This window comes from Scyliorhinus torazame, chromosome 1 (assembly GCF_047496885.1).
Source record: "Scyliorhinus torazame isolate Kashiwa2021f chromosome 1, sScyTor2.1, whole genome shotgun sequence".
In the NCBI taxonomy this organism is placed as follows: domain Eukaryota; kingdom Metazoa; phylum Chordata; class Chondrichthyes; order Carcharhiniformes; family Scyliorhinidae; genus Scyliorhinus; species Scyliorhinus torazame.
The window spans coordinates 316408793-316425301 of NC_092707.1; the positions used below are offsets into that span (position 1 = coordinate 316408793).

Consider the following 16509-nt stretch of genomic DNA (forward strand, 5'->3'; position numbering starts at 1 on the left):
CACACACTATTTATTGCCACGCAGGTACATTTTTTAATAAAAGGGGGATGTCATAATATACACCAGTATATCATGGTGCAGACACACACTGATGGACACACAGTGGAACCGATCAACGCACACAACACCACAGCCAATCACCAGTGAGAGTACACGCACTATAAAGACAGGGGGCATCAGAGTTCCCGCTCATTCGAGTTGCAGCTAGCTAGGAGGACAGAGCTTACAGCCTGTAACACAGACATTCACCATGTGCTGAGTGCATCGTCTGGTTAGGACAAGGCAAAAGTCTTTAGTTAAAGCTAGTATCGTATTCACCCACAGTCTGAGTATGTTTCAACAGTTAATGATTCAATAAAATAGTGTTGCACTATTTCAAGTGTTGGTGACCTGTATGTGATCCAGAACACCCAACACATCAGTCCTAACCCCCAAAAAACCGGCTCATCCTTGTCCCGGTCATGTGTGCCCTGTGCAGCACCTTAAACTGTATGAGGCTGAGCCTCACGCACGAAGAGGAAGAGTTCACCCTCCCTAGGGCATCTGCCCATGTCCCCTCCTCGATCTCCTCCCCCAACCCCTCCTCCCACTTACCTTTCAGCACCTCCACCGAGGCCTCCTCCTCCTCCTGCATCACCTGGTATGTTGCCGAGATCTTCCCCTCACCAACCCACGCCCCCGAGAGCACCATGTCCTGTACCGTGCATGGCGACAGCAGCGGGAATTCCACCATTTGCCACCTGGCAAACGCACTTACCTGTAGATACCTAAAGGCGTTTCCCGGGGGGAGCCCGTACTTCTCCTCCAGCTCACTCAAGCTCGTGAACTTCCCACCCACAAACAGGTGCCCCAACCTTCTTGTCCCTGCCCTGTGCCACCCTGAAAACCCTCCATCTATTCTCCCTGGGACAAACCGCTGGTTCCCCCGTATCGGGGTCCACACCGAGGCCCCCACTTCCCCCCTGTGCCGCCTCCATTGCCCCCAAATTTTGAGGGCAGCCGCCACCACCGTGCTCGTGGTATACCTCATTGGAGGGAGTTGCCAGCGCCTCCAGACTCGTACGCTCACAAAACGCCGAGTCCAGCCTCTTCCACGCCGCCCCCTCCCCTTCCATCACCCACTGGCGCACCATCACCGCATTGGCGGCCCAGTAGTACCCACAGAGGTTCAGCAGCACCAGCCCCCCCCATCCCTACTCCGCTCCAGGAACACCCTTCTCACCCTCGGAGTCCCTCGCGCCCACACAAGCCCCGTAATGCTCCTGTTGACCCGCCTAAAGAAGGCCTTCGGATAAGAATAGGGAGGCACTGGAACAGGAACAAAACCTTGAGAGCACCGTCATCTTGACTGACTGCACCCTACCCGCCAGGGACAGCAGCAACGCGCCCCACCTCTTAAACCCCTCCTCCATTTGCTCCACCAGCCTCGTGAAATTAAGTCTATGTAGGGCCCCCCAGCTCCTGGCCACCTGGACCCCCAAATACCTGAAGCTCCTCTCCGCCCTTTTTAGTGGGAGCTCGCCAATCCCCCTCTCCTGGTCCCCTGGGTGAACCACAAACAACTCGCTCTTCCCCATTTTGCGCTTTTACCCTGAGAAATCCCCGAACTCCCTGAGGATCTTCATTACCTCCGGCATTCCCCCCACCGGGTCCGCCACATATAGCAGCAAGTCGTCCGCATAGAGCGACACCCTATGCTCCTCCCCATCCCACACCAGCCCCCTCCAGTTCCTCGACTCCCTCAGTGCCATAGCCAGGGCTTCAATCGCCAGCGCGAAGAGCAGGGGGGACAAGGGACACCCCTGCCTCGTCCCTCGATGCAACCGAAAGTACTCAGACCTCCTCATGTTCGTGGCCACACTCGCCATCGGGACCTCGTACAACAGCCTAACCCACCTGACGAACCCCTCCCCAAACCCGAATCTCTTCAGCGCCTCCCACAAGTACCCCCAATCCACCCTATCGAAGGCCTTCTCAGCATCCATTGCCGCCACTATCTCAACCTCCCCCTCTCTCGCCGGCATCATTATAACTTTCAGGAGCCTCCGCACATTCACGTTCAACTGCCTCCCCTTCACGAATCCCGTCTGGTCTTCGTGGATGACCTGCGGCACACAATCCTCAATTCTCGTGGCTAAGACCTTCGCCAGCACCTTGGCATCTACATTTAACAATGAAATCGGCCTGTAAGACCCACACTGCAGAGGATCCTTGTCCCACTTCAGGATCAAGGAGATCAGTGCCTGGGACATCTTCGGGGGCAATGCCCCCCCCCTCCCTTGCCTCATTGAATGTCCTAACCAGCAACGGGCCCAGCAGGTCCACATATTTTTTGTAAAATACGACCGGGAAACCGTCCGGCCCCGGTGCCTTCCCTATCCCTTTGGCCAGCTCCTCCAACTCAATCGGGGCCCCTAATCCCACCACCAGTCCCTCCTCCACCTTTGGGAACTTCAGTTGGTCCAGAAAGCGGCCCATCCCTCCCTCCTCTAGTGGGGGCTCGGGCCGATACAGTTCCTCATAAAAGTTCCTGAAGACCCCATTGATGCCAACCCCACTCCGCACCATACTCCCCCCCTATCCTTAACTCCCCCAATCTCCCTAGCTGCGCCAGCATCCGACTTGCCTTTTCCCCATATTCATAAATCACCCCCTGGGCCTTCCTCCACTGCTCCTCTGCCCTCTTGGTGGTCAACAGGTCGAATTCGGCCTGGAGGCTACGCCTCTCCCTCAACAGTCCCTCCTCCGGCACCTACGCATACCTCCTGTCTACCCTCACCATCTCCGCCACCAGCCTCTCCCTCTCTCTCTGCTCTCTCCTCTACTTGTGGGCCCTAATGGAGATCAGCTCTCCCCTAACCACCGCCTTCAGCACCTCCCAGACCATCCCCACTCAGACCTCCCCGTTATTGTTGGCCTCCAGATATCTCTCTGTGCTTCTTCAGACCCGTTCGCTCACCTCCTCGTCCGTCTACAGCCCCACCTCCAAGTGCCACAACGGGCGCTGGTCCCTCTCCTCCCCAGCTCTAGGTCTACCCAATGCGGGGGCATGATCCGAAATGGCTATTGCCAAGTTCTCGGTATCCTCTATTCTCGCAATCAGCGACCTGCCCATAACAAAAAAGTTGATCCGGGAGAATAAAAAAGTTGATCCGGGAATAGGCCCTATGGACGTGCGAGAAGAATGAAAATTCCCTAGACCCCGGCCGTGCAAACCTCCAAGGGTCCACCTCTCCCATCTGGTCCATAAACCCCCTCAGCACTTTAGCCGCCGCCGGCCTCCTACCCATCCTAGACCTGGTGCGATCCAGTGCCGGTTCCAACACCGTATTAAAGTCCGTCCCCCCCATTATCAGGCCCCCCACTTCCAAGTCCGGGATCCGATCCAACATGCGCCGCATAAAACTCGCATCGTCCCAGTTCGGGGCGTACACGTTGACCAGCACCAGCCTTTCCCCTTGCAGCTTACCACTTACCATTATGTACCTGCCGCCATTGTCTGTCACAATGCTCGACGCCTCGAACGACACCCTCTTTCCCACCAAGATCGCCACCCCCGATTTTTGGCATCCAGCCCCAAATGAAACACCTGGCCGACCCACCCCTCCCTCAATCTTACCTGGTCTGCCACCTCCTGGAGCATGACCACATCCGCCTTCAGCCCCTTCAGGTGTGCGAACACCCGGGCCCGCTTAACCGGCCCGTTCAGCCCCCTTACGTTCCAGGTTATCAGCCGCATCAGGGGGCTACCCGCCCCCCCCTACCCTGCCGACTAGCCATAACCCCTCCTCGGCCAGCCACAGGCCCGCACCCCCCGCCCGGCCCGTTCCCCACAGCAGCAGACCCCCGTCCCAACCCCCTCTAATTGCTCCAGCGCCCCCTTGACCATACCAGCATCAACCCAGTCCCCCCCCCCCCCCCAGCTAGGACCTCTCCTAGCTGCATTGCTCCCCCCATTGCACTCCCGCAAGTCAGCTGACTCCTGCTGACCCCGGCCGCTCCCGTCTCTCCTTCGACTCCTCCCATTGTGGGACTGCCCCTCCCCTCCATTACCCACCAGCAGGCTCTCCGCCTCCCCCGTCCATCCCAAGCGCGGGAATAAACCCGCGCTTCCCCGCACCCTCCAGCGTGGGAAAAAGCCTGCGCTTTCCACCTGCCCAGCCCCGCCTCCTCTGTCGCAGCTCCTTTTACTGGCCCAGTCCCCTCACCCCGACTCGGGCCTCACCCTCCCCCGCGGGGCCCCATCCCCCCTACCGGCCATCCACCCCCTACTCCGTTTACTTGGCCCCCTCCAAGAACCCACCCGACAGACCCAACCAAAACAGTGCCCAACCCACCCTAACCACCCACACCAAACCAAAACTAAACAAGAACAAAGAACCCCCCCTCAAACTGTAACACAACAACAACAATCCCCGACCATCCCCATGCCCGACCCCCCATCCCGACCCTCAGTTTGTGTTTTGCTTCTCGGCCTGAACAAAGACCCACACCTCCTCTGGGGACTCAAAATAATGGTGCCGGTCCTTGTAGATGACCCACAGCGCCGGCTGCAGCATGCTAAACTTCACCCCTTCCTGTGCAGCACCGCCTTCGCCTGGTTGTACCCGGCCCTCTTCTTCGCCACCTCCACGCTCTAGTCCTGATATACTCGAACCTCCGCATTCTCCCACCTGCTGCTCCTCTCTTTCTTGGCCCACCTGAGTATGCACTCCCGATCAGCGAACCGATGAAACCGCATCAACACCGCCTGCGGCGGCTCATTAGCCTTGGGCCTCCTCACACTCTATGGGCCCCTTCCAGCTCCCGGGGCCCCTGCTGGAAGGACCCCACTCCCATCAGCGAGTTTAACATGATGACCACATAGGCCCCCACGTCCGACCCCTCCAGCCCCTCCGGGAGGCCCAAGATCCGCAGATTCTTCCGCCTCGACCGATTCTCCATCTCCACGAACCATTCCTGTCATTTCTTGTGGAGCACCTCGTGCGTCTCCACCTTTACCGCTAGGCCCAAGATCTCGTCCTCGTTATCTGAGATATTTTGTCGGACCTCGCGGATCGTCACCCCATGGGCCATCTGCGTCTTCAGCAGCTTATCAATAGAAGCCTTCATCGGCTCCAGCAGGTCCGCTTTGAGCTCCCTGAAGCAGCGCTGGATAACTTCCTGCTGCTCCTGCGCCCACTGCATCCACGCTGCCTGGTCTCCGCTCGCCGGCATCTTGCTCTTCTTCCCTCGGACTTTCTTTGGCTTCACCACCACTTTTTTAGTCATCCCTCTCCTGGTCCAAGCCATACACTGTCGGGGGAATGTTGCAGTCTTCTTCCCACACCGGGAAATGTTGAAAAAATGCCGTTGGGGGCCCTGAAAAGAGCCCAAATGTCCGTTCCAAGCGGGAGCTGCCGAACGTGCGATTTAGCTCTGCATAGCCGCAACCGGAGGTCCTCACCACGGTGTTGACAGCTAGGTATAATGCAACCAGATTATTTCCCATTCTTAAATTTTTTTTGTCGAGATCTTCCAGCTGTTCACATCGGTAAGATTTTCTGGTCCTGGTGATGGTGCACCCTGCTGTGGGTTTCCTGGCAACGTGGAATGTTTTCAATGGGAAATCCCATTGACAGCGGCGGGACCAGAAGATCCTGCTCCCGCTGTCGGGAAACAGGCAGTAGAAACAGGCAGGCCATAGAATCTTGTCCACTATCTTTGAAAGGAATTACTCAGGGTGATAGGTGAGAGTGACTTGGTGCAAGGTGAGAGTGACTTGGTGCAAAATAAGATATGGATCGTAGAGTTTTGGAATAGCAATGTAGTACATTTTGAAAAAGGTGTGACATGAAAAAACTGCATTGTCCAACGCATAACGCGATGTACAAATTACTTATTTAGTGGCAACTGCTTCCATTTGGCAGGAATACATAATGTAACAAACATTTACTCAAAGTGGATAAAATATTTAATGCAGCAGGGGACACCAGATAAATAGAGAGAATCAGTATGGTATGTTTTAGTAGGTTTTGTACATGCTGTGTAAAAGATGACAGTGAGGCACACAATTCTCAATAACATGGTTAAGCATCCATCCAAGATTACAGCTCTTATGAGGGACTTGGGTGGCATTACAAATCTACATCAATAAAATTTGCGCAGTTTTTGAATAGCTGAACCCCCAAGAGGCTGTCCCACCCAGAGAGCACAGCTCGAGACATTTTTGATTCTTTTTTATTCAATATTCTGCGTCTGCATTTATTTATTTTTGTTGATTTTACTAATAGTATTAGTAATTTCAATCTTTTTCTCCTAATGGATATACTTTTGACCATTGAGTTTGGTCATATTACGTGAAGGGGAAAACCTTAAAAAGGTATTATTGTAATATTATCAGCTGACAAGAAAAGAATAGTGGAAAATAACACACCTGCTAATGATTACAATGTTCATTTTTTGTGTGTAGCTGTGCAGGAAATATCCAATATAGAACTATTATTCCTGTCTAAAGATATGAGATAAGTGAATATTGATATTTATATCATTACTAAAGCTAATTCCTATCAACTGCATTGCTGCGAAGATATGTAAATTATCCAGTATCAGTGCATGTAAATATGAATGTTGTTGCTATGGAGCATAATTAGTAACATAATTACGAACAAAACAACTGTACAAGAATCATGTATTAATCACAGTGTGGAGATGAGTACACTTCCAGCTTTAGGTGATTGTGTGAATACAAAATGTTTAACTTCAATTTTTATTTGTGAAGATATGGCATACCATTCAGATTCACTATAGCCTAACCCATCCTATTTACCCATCCTGGATCAACATTGTCCATTCTTGTACGAGAGGGCAAAACACAATTCCTGTTTACATTCCACAGAGTTCAATTGAAGATTTTTTTTTCAAGACAAAATTATTCCTAATGCTGGGCTATTTAGATTGATCAGCTGAGAACTGTGATAGTCATCTAATAAGAAATGCAAGATTGACAAGAAACTGATCAAATTCCCAGCATCTAAAACTTCTTTTAACCTATTTTAGAAAAAATAAATACTAGAATATTTGTTGGAATTTAAAAAAAAAACATAATTTCCTATGGAGTGTATGGACAGGCAAGCAACTTTCTAATAAAGCAAATTACTGCGGGAGCTGGAATCTGAAACAAAAACAGAAAATGCTGGAGAATTTCAGAAGGTCTGACAGCATCTGTGGAGAGAGAAGGGAGGTAACATTTCGAGCCTGGATGACTCTTTGTCAAATCAACTTTCTGACTTCCCCACTACAACTATTGGAAGATATACAAAATCAATCCAGGTTATCCTCTAGGTAATACGATTGACAGTAAGGTATTGATTTGTTAGGAAACACTTATTTTAACTCATATTTGAGAATATGTGTTTGGAATTGCATTTTTTTATTCACGATATCATCATATTTTGTCTCTAGTTGTTCCCCTCTGTCAAAATATACCGGATTGCTATTCCAGTACACTACTTCCGATATGTTATTCTGAGGTAAGTCACCTTAACCTATCACCCATGGGCGCGATTCTCCACTCCCACGCCGGTTGGGAGAATCGCCTGGGCCGCCGAAATTCCCGGGGCCGCCAGTCCGACGCCCTCCCGCGATTCTCCCGAGCGGCGGGAACGGGCCAGTCGAGTTTTGTGGGCCGCAGGCCGGAGATTCTACGGAGATACCCATAATGGCGATTCTCCGGCACCCCCGCGATTCTGAGGCCCAGATGGGCCGAGCGGCCAGGCCAAAACTGCGGGGTACCCCCCAGCGCCGTCCACACCTGGTCGCTACAGTCATGGGCGGTGCGTGAACGCTGGGGGGGGAGGCCTGTGGGGGGGCGAGGGGGGATCCTGCACCGGCCTTCACCTTGAATGTGGGGTGGCCCACGATCGGTGCCCACCGATCGTCGAGCCGTCCTCTCTGAAGGAGGACTTCCTTCCTTCCGCCGTCCCGCAAGATCCGTCCCCCATCTTCTTGCGGGGCGGATGTGGACAGGACGGCAACCACGCATACACGGGTTGGCGCCGGTCAACCCGCGCATGCGCGGATGACGTCCGTTATGCGGCGCCGGCCGCGTTATCTAATCGGCGCCGCTTTTACACGGGCGACAAGGCCTCGTGCGGGTAGATGACGCGGCCCTGATACTGGCCCATTGTCAGGGCCTGAATTGGTCGCGACCGGGGCTGTTCCGCGCCGTTGTGAACCTCGACGGCGTTCACGACGGCGCGGCCACTTCGGCGTGGGGGTGGAGAATCGCGCCCCATGTCTTTGCTAACTTGCACTGGCTCGCAATTCTCCAGTGCCTCAAATTCAAAATCCTCACCGTGTTTAAATTAATCTATAACATTTGCCCTCTCTATCACTGTAACTTCCTCCAGCCCTACAAATCCACAAGAACTTCTTTGTTTATCTGACTTGGGCCTCTTTTTCATCCCCACCTTCTACTCATTTTTGATAGCCATGGCTTCTTGCTGAGGCCCTATAGGGTGGAATTGCCCCCTTAAACTGCTCCATCTCTTTGATAAAATCCCCCTTAAAACCAACATCTTTGATCAAGCTTCAGATCACCTTTCCTTAATATCGCTTGCCTTGCTTAGTGTCAGCTTTTTCACTGCTGCTCTGCAAAGCACCATAAGACATTTTTCTAGCTTAAAGGTTGTACGTAAATGCAAGTTTTTGTTGTTGTTCAAACCATACTAATGAATACAAGAGTTATATAATATTTTTGTAGGTTACAAACTTAAATTAGATATATACTTAATATAAATTAAGTAATAATTAGACAGTAGAATGATGGGTGTATGAACCACTAGACCTACCTGCTTTGACATTGTAGGTTCAGTTTCCATATATGCGAATGGCTCATTTATAAATCTCGTGTTACTTCTAATGCATCTTGCATAATGTGGTTGAGGTTTATTCCGATTTGGTGATCTTGGACGTTGAGGGAGGGGCTTGGAACCATCTTGGACTCTATAGAATATTCCTGAACCGTTTGGGCTGAAACCATAAAGCAAGTTACTCAGAAGCACGAATCAGAATAAACCTCCTTATTTATATATTGTATCATGTAGCCCCTCCACTACTCAAAGGTACTTTATTTTCTCTTGAATTTGATCCCATGCAGTATGTGCATTCTTCGACAAAGAAGATCGGCAAATAGCTTGTTGCTAGGCACACTGTAGAGTCTTGAAGATGCCAATTTTGAAAGCAGGAAACAGTGCTTCAGTATAGGGAATATTTTACAATATCAGCTCGAATGAAGGGTCAGAATAGGAACTTAGGTGGCCAAAATGAATGAGCTGAGGAGCAGGAGATAGACCTCATGGATTAGATGAGCTCGAAAGAGAAATGGAAACCTGGATGAGAAACAAGGATTTGAGTTAGGATATGGATATGAATCAATATCTAATGCTCAGTGAGCAAGTGGAAATGGCAAGTGTTTAAGGAGATGATTTGTGGTGGAGAAACAGAGCCAGCAATTAATACTGCTCTCTAGCAGATTGTTTATGAATTGGTTGGGGTGGGGGGGGGGGGGGGGGGGGGGGGCATTCTAAGATGGAGAAAGGGACCACAGGAATGGGAAATGGTGGAGTTTTTGTTCAAGACAAACTTCAAGCCAAGGCTAAGTAAAATAACGCATATTGAGGTATTGTAGCAAATCGAGTTGGCTGTAAGCTACCTGGGAGGGAATAGTTTTCCAGGGACAGGAGCAAAATAACTAGGTTTAAAAGAGGATACATGGTGGCGCAGTGGTTAGCATTGCTGCCTCACGGCACTGAGGTCCCAGGTTCTATCCTGGCTCTGGGTCACTGTCCGTGTGGAGTTTGCACATTCTCCCCGTGCTTGCCTGGGTTTCGCCCCCACAACCCAAAGATGTGCAGGGTAGGTGGTTGGCCACTCTAAATTGCCCCTTAATTGGAAAATATGAATTGGGTACACTAAATTTATTTTTTAAAAAGAGGATAAAAGAATGTTTGTGACTCATCAGTAATCGAAACAATGGGAGTAGAGAAACCATAGGAAACATTGAGGTCAAGAGGGTGACTGAATATAGTTAGGAGCATTTATGCAGTGGAGACAAGCACAAATAGCTGAGGTTTAGATTGAAATCCCCTCGGCTCGGATGTCTTTCAATACAGAGTTGGAGGGAAGGAAATCAGGGAGCAATTCAGGGTAGGGTTTGATGGCATAGTAGAGAATAAGGAGTTTAAAAGTAAGGCAAAAGGCAAGGCAAGGTGGAAGAGGTTCTTGAAAGAGTAAGAAGGTGTTAGACGAATAAGGGCAGAAGCCAAGACTAGACTTGCTAATAAGGATCACCAAACCACTGTCACAGTTTGCATGGGTCAGATGGCAGAAACCATAACCATGTTGAATGGCTTTAATAAAGAATAAGGGGTGCGATTCTCTGGAAAGATTTCTTTTTTCATATATTTTTATTGGTATTTTCAATTTTTACACAGTTGCACTTTCTTTAATATTTACAGTATTTGTGGTTCTTATATACATCTTGTTATCTTCTGTCTTGGTGTGCTTACCTCCCTCCTTCCCCTTCTCATCTTCCTCACCCCGCACTTGGTGTCCTCCCTTTTCGTTCAGGGTGGACTGTCCCCTGGCTTTTGCTCTCCCCTTTCCCCCCCTTCTTCCCTTTGAGCTTTCTGCTGTGTCTGTCTTGCGGGTTGTTGGGGGAAGGAGGGGGAAAGGGGGGAATCTTCCGCCCCCTTCCCCTCCCTCTGTGTTGTTCCCTTCAGTTCCCTCCTCTCATCCTCCCCCCCCCCCCCTCCCCCCAGAGTTGTGTATTCCTGTCTGTCTTCTCCCATCTCTCACTTTCCCCTCTAGTTACTGTTGGCTTCGAACAGGTCTTTGAATAAGCTGACGAATTGTCCTCATGCTTTGAGGAAGCCTTCCTCTGCCCCTCGGATGGTGTATTTGATCTCCTCCATGTGGGGAAATTCCGCCAGGTCTGCCAGCCAGTCTGCTGCTGTGGGTGGTGCTGCTGATGCCAGCCGAGCAGGATTCTCCGGCGTGCGATTAGGGAAGCGAAAGCTAGGGCGTCAGCCCTCTTCCCCAATTGGTCCACTTAACGAGGCCTCACGCCGCAAATGAAGGGTCACCAGCCAATTGGCCGGGACCACGCTCAGCACAGGTGAGCCACAGGGCAGCCGGAGCTGCCTGGGACAAAGTGGCAGCGGCCATAAGCTCGGGCAGCGTCACCAGGAGGACTGGCCTCCAGTGCCGCAAGAAGGTCAACGACCTACACCGGGCAGCATAGGTGAGTTGACACCACCAACCCCTCCCCTCTGGAACCTTCCCACCCTCCAACATGACCAGCCCTCCTCCAACCCTCATCTGTCCCTCCCAACCCGCCCATCACAGCCCCCTCCCATCACAGCATTAGTGTTGATGCATCACAGCTGTCATCCCCACTCTCCACCAGCACAAATACACGCACCTTGGTGGGAAACGTTAGTGGACATGCTTCTGGGGCACAGTCTGGTGAGCACCACACAGTTGCTGATGCACATCAGGTGGAGGCAGGAACCCACAGGCAAGACAGCAGTCGGAGGTCTGCTGGATCCCAGGACCCAGCTGGGTTCCAGTCAGATGCCAAGCCTCTGGAACAAGTTTACCCGGAGTGGCCCGGACATCCAGAGGGAGATGTCAGCGACACTCCAACAGGTCCATAACCGATTGGAGGAGTCCCAGAGGCTACAGGCGCAGGAGATATCGCCGGCAATGCGAGGCACAGAGACCAACACTGCTAGGGTGGTGACCGCAATGGAAAGCCTGGTGCACGATGTCGGCAGCATGAGTGAAGGTGTCCAAGGTGTGGCGCAGTCGGTGATTGCCATGGCCGAGGGCCTCAGCAGATTATCCAACTCAATGGGGGACATGATCCAATGCCAGGCTGACCTTGATGAGATGCTGCAGGATATATCCCACTCTCTGATGGGAAAGGCCGAGGCACTGCGGAGCTTGTCCCAGTGACAGGTGGGCATTGCCTTGGACAGAGCATGGCCCAATCACTGAGGAGCATCGCCAAGGGCAACGACATGGTGGTGCAAACATTGGGGAGCCTATGGGTTCCGACCGGGACGAGAGGGCACTGGGTGGCAACCTGAACCCATCCTATAGACTGATGACAGTGGCCAACAGCTCCCCCGAGTTCCAGTGCTCTGTGAGGGCACGTCATGCAGCCAGCACCCAGAAAAGTGCGGCACGGCTGTGCATATGCCACCGACAAGTGCGCCGGGGCCCTCTGACCCCAAAGGATACCCGCCAGGGGCATCAAAGGATGAGATAAGCAGCGGGCTGCCTCCACCTCTGATGTACATCCTGGGGTACACCTAGACATAGCAGTAGAGCAAGGAAGGCAAAGCACATCGAGGATCACTGAGGGCACTGGGGGCGGGGTGGAAAGAGTGGAGTGTGCATTGGGAAGAGGAGTGGGGCAGCACCATTGGGTTAGTGGCACGCTGGTGTATACTTGGACGAGGAACATTAAAATACCTTCAGCAATACCAGTATGATGCCTCTGGCAATAGCCTTAAGCTGCATGGCCAGAGGTCTCTGTGATCAGTGTGATTTGTGGAGGGTCGGTGTGGCAGAGGCAGGGACTCGGTATCCCCCAGTATGGGAACACACGGTCCTGTGTCGGCATGGTGAACCCGTGCATCTATGGTCCCCTCCTCCAGTGCCCTGCGGAGCCCCCCCCCCCCCCCACCACCACTCTGCGGAGTCCCTTGTCATGATATGCAGGCACACACACACACACATAATGATATACAGACAAGTAGCTAATGGACACAGAGAACAGGACATGCCCAATAAGCAGGCAGGACACTAAGGGGTGGGATCTGACTATAAAAGACACGAGGCACTCACACTCCACCTCTTTCCACTGATGAACATCTAGAGAGTCAGTCAAGGGTGTTGTTACAATCTCACACCTCCACCACGTGGCTAAGAGCTAGTCTGGTTCAGTCAGACAGAGTAACCACACTTAAGTTAGCAGAGAGTCGAACTCGGAGAACTGTGCTAACTGTGCTATTAGTTCAATAAACCTGATTGAACTAACTTCAAGATCTGGAGTATCTTTCTGATCTAAACTGCATCCAGTTGCAGCCAGTGATAGACCAGTGTACCTAACACAACATGATAGCAGGAGACTACTAACTTAAGGTTGCTTACCTCAGTCCGTTCCGTGACGACCAGCAAATGTATCCCAGCACCATGGAGAAGATTCAGGCTCCTCACCAGCTCAGGACCTCCGGCAATCTCAGTGCCAACTGGCGGATATTCAAGCAAAAGTTTCTGCTGTGCATCGAAGCCTCAGACCTCGAGGGTGCGTCTGATGCAAGAAAGATCGCGCTTCTCCTCTCAACAACGGGTGATCAAGCCATTGAACACTTCAACTCGTTTAACTTCACCGAAGGCCCGGACAAGACAAAGTTTCCGACCATCCTGGACAAGTTCGATAGTCACTGCGAAGTGGACACCAATGAAATCTTCGAGCGCTACATATTCAAACAACGTCTTCAAGGTAAAGATGAATCTTTCAATGCCTTCTTAACTAGCCTCCGCCTGCTAGCGCTGTCCTGCAACTTTGGTGATATTGCTGACTCCATGATCAGAGACCATGTTTGGAGATCACTCGGATCCTCTGAGAGAGCAGCTCTTAAAAATCAAGCACATGACCCTGCCAGTCGTGATTGAAACATGTAGAGTGCATGAACATGCAAAAAATCGGTATGCCCAATACAAATCGGCTGAAAATGAGAAACTTGCTTCCCACAAGGCAGAGAATGTGCAGGTCATCTCCCGGATGCAGCGCCTCAGCATTGAAGACAGCAGCCATTTTGCGCGCTTTTCCTGGGGGCCCTCGCATGCGCGATGTGAACGGGATAACGAAGCGGCCGACACCCACACTGCGCAGGTGCAGACGTCTGCCGACCACACTGCACATGTGTGACAACGTACACCGTGTCACAACGTCCCCGAACTGTGGCAACGCCCACTTAAAGGGACACTGCCCTGCAAGAGGCAGGCGATGTTTAAACTGCGGGAAGCCTGGGCACTATGCAGCTTGTGCAGGTCTGCACCACCAGTCAGAGGCCAGCGCTCCCAATTCCGACGATGGCACGTCCAGAATGTGCAACGATGATTACAGGATTCTGATCCTGGCAGTACAACGGATCCAGAGGACAAGTGCCTGGAATCCGCCTACCGAATGGGCATCATTACCACACGTGAACATGCCACACCTAACTCATCTCGCATTCAGTCCATCCTTGCTGTGGATTCGGAGGTCGAATGGCATGCGGTGATGCAGGTCAACCGCTGCTCCATCCAGTTCAAGCTGGACACAGGTGCTTCTGCCAACCTCCTCTCACAGACAGACTTCAAACGCTTCAAGAAGCCCACCCAAGGTCCTTCCAGCAGCCTGCCAGCTCCTGGACTATAATGGTAATGCCATCACGGCACTGGGGTCCTGCCATCTACTAGTCTCCAACCGGAGCGCGCATGCAAGGCTAAGGTTTGAAATTGTCAAGCTGGACAGGGCATCCCTACTGGGCGTGCATGCCTGAAAAAATCCAAACCTGGTGCAGCGGGTTTATTCAACGACATCCTCCAACGTGGATCTTCAAGCTGGCATTGACGACATCCTTGCTCAGTATCCAGATGTGTTTGACGGGATGGGCACCTTGCCACCTCGGTACAAGACCTGATGCCAAGCCAGTGGTCCATGCACCATGCCGGGTCCCGGCTCCGCTGAAGGAGCGCCTGAAGGAACAGCTCACGGAGCTGCAGCAGCAGGGGATCATTTCCAGGGTAACCGAACCGACTGACTGGGTCAGCTCGATGGTGGTGTTAAAAAACCCTCTGGAGACCTGCACATGTGCATTGATCCCAAGGATCTCAATCAGAATATAATGCGTGAACACTACCCCATCCCGAAGCGGGAGGAACTCACCAGTGAGATGGCGCATGCACGGTTTTTCACGAAGTTAGATGCGTCACATGGATTCTGGCACATCCAGCTGGATGAGTCCAGCAGAAGGCTCTGCACCTTCAACACACCGTTTGGCAGGTACTACTATAACCGCATGCCGTTCGGCATCGTCTTGGCATCGGAGATATTTGATCGCATCATGGAGCAGATGATGGAGGGCATCGAAGGGGTTCGTGTGTCCGTGGACGACATCATCATATGGTCCACGACCCCTGAGGAGCATGTTTCCTGTCTCCAGCAGGTATTCTGCCATGTCCACGCCAATGGCCTGAAGCTGAACAGGGCCAAATGTTGCTTTGGCATGTCAACACTCAAGTTCCTAGGAGACCAGATCTCTCAGCAGGGCGTGTGCCCGACACAGACAAGGTCAAGGCCATCCCAGCCATGAAGGTCCTGGAAGACAAGAAGGCGGTATTGCACTTCCTGGGCATGGTCAATTTTCTGGGCAAGTTCATCCCAAACATGGCCTCACACAACACGGCCCTACGAAACCTAGTGAAGAAGTCCACTGCCTTCGAGTGGAAAGCGGCCCATCAGGCAGAGTGGTTGGAACTGAAAGCCAAGCTCACCACTGCACCCGTATTTGGCATTTTTCGACCCAGATAGGGAAATTAAAATCTCGACAGATGAGAGCCAGGATGGCATCGGTGCGGTCCTGCTGCAACGCGATGACACCTCATCCTGGGCACCGGTTGCCTACGCATCAAGAGCAATGACGCCCACCAAACAAAGGTATGCACAAATCGCGAAGGAATGCCTGGGCCTTCTCACTGGCATTCTCAAGTTTCACGACTATGTCTACAGCCTGCCGACATTCTCAACCAAGACGGATCACAGGCCCCTGGTCCATATTATCCACAAGGACCTTAATGACATGACGCCTCGGTTGCAGTGCATCCTCCTCAAAGTCAGAAGACATGATCTACACGCCTGGCAAGGAGCTCATCATTGCCGATACACTATCCCGCTCCATCACGGTGCCTAGTGAACCACCGAACGTCATCTGGCAAATTGAGTCACAGGTTGAGTCACAGGTGCAGCTGTGTGCTAGTACACTGCCGGCATCTGATGAGAAGGTGATTCATATCCGTGAGGAGACAGCCAAAGACCCGCTCTTGCAGCGTGTTATGCAACACCTAGCCAATGGCTGGCAAAAAGGGCAGTGCCTTCAGTTTTTCAATGTAAAGGACGACCCGACGGTGGTTGATGCTATCCTTCTCAAACTGGACCGGATTGTAATTCCATACAGTCTCCGGAGCTTTGCGCTCCGTCAAATCCATGGAGGGCCACCTGGGTGTGTAAATGTGCAGACGCAGAGCCAGGCAGGTGGTCTACTGGCCCGGGATCAGCCAGGGCATCGCGAACATCGTCCTTAACTGTGCGACCTGTCAACGCTTCCAGCCAGCGCAGAGTAAGGAGACATTTCAGCACCATGAAATCGAAACCTCTCCATGGTCCAAAGTTGGCATCGACCTCTTTCATGC

The 16509-nt window shown here is 52.0% G+C and overlaps 1 protein-coding gene across 1 annotated transcript in view; it reads right to left on the reverse strand.

The window, feature by feature from the left end:
* The window catches only part of LOC140424427 (uncharacterized), a 134717-nt gene that overhangs the window by 59507 nt on the left and 58701 nt on the right, over positions 1–16509 (reverse strand). The window contains exon 2 of the mRNA XM_072507865.1: positions 8832–9012. Within this exon, the coding sequence (XP_072363966.1) occupies positions 8832–9012 (181 nt within the window). The remainder of the gene's footprint in view (positions 1–8831; positions 9013–16509) is intronic.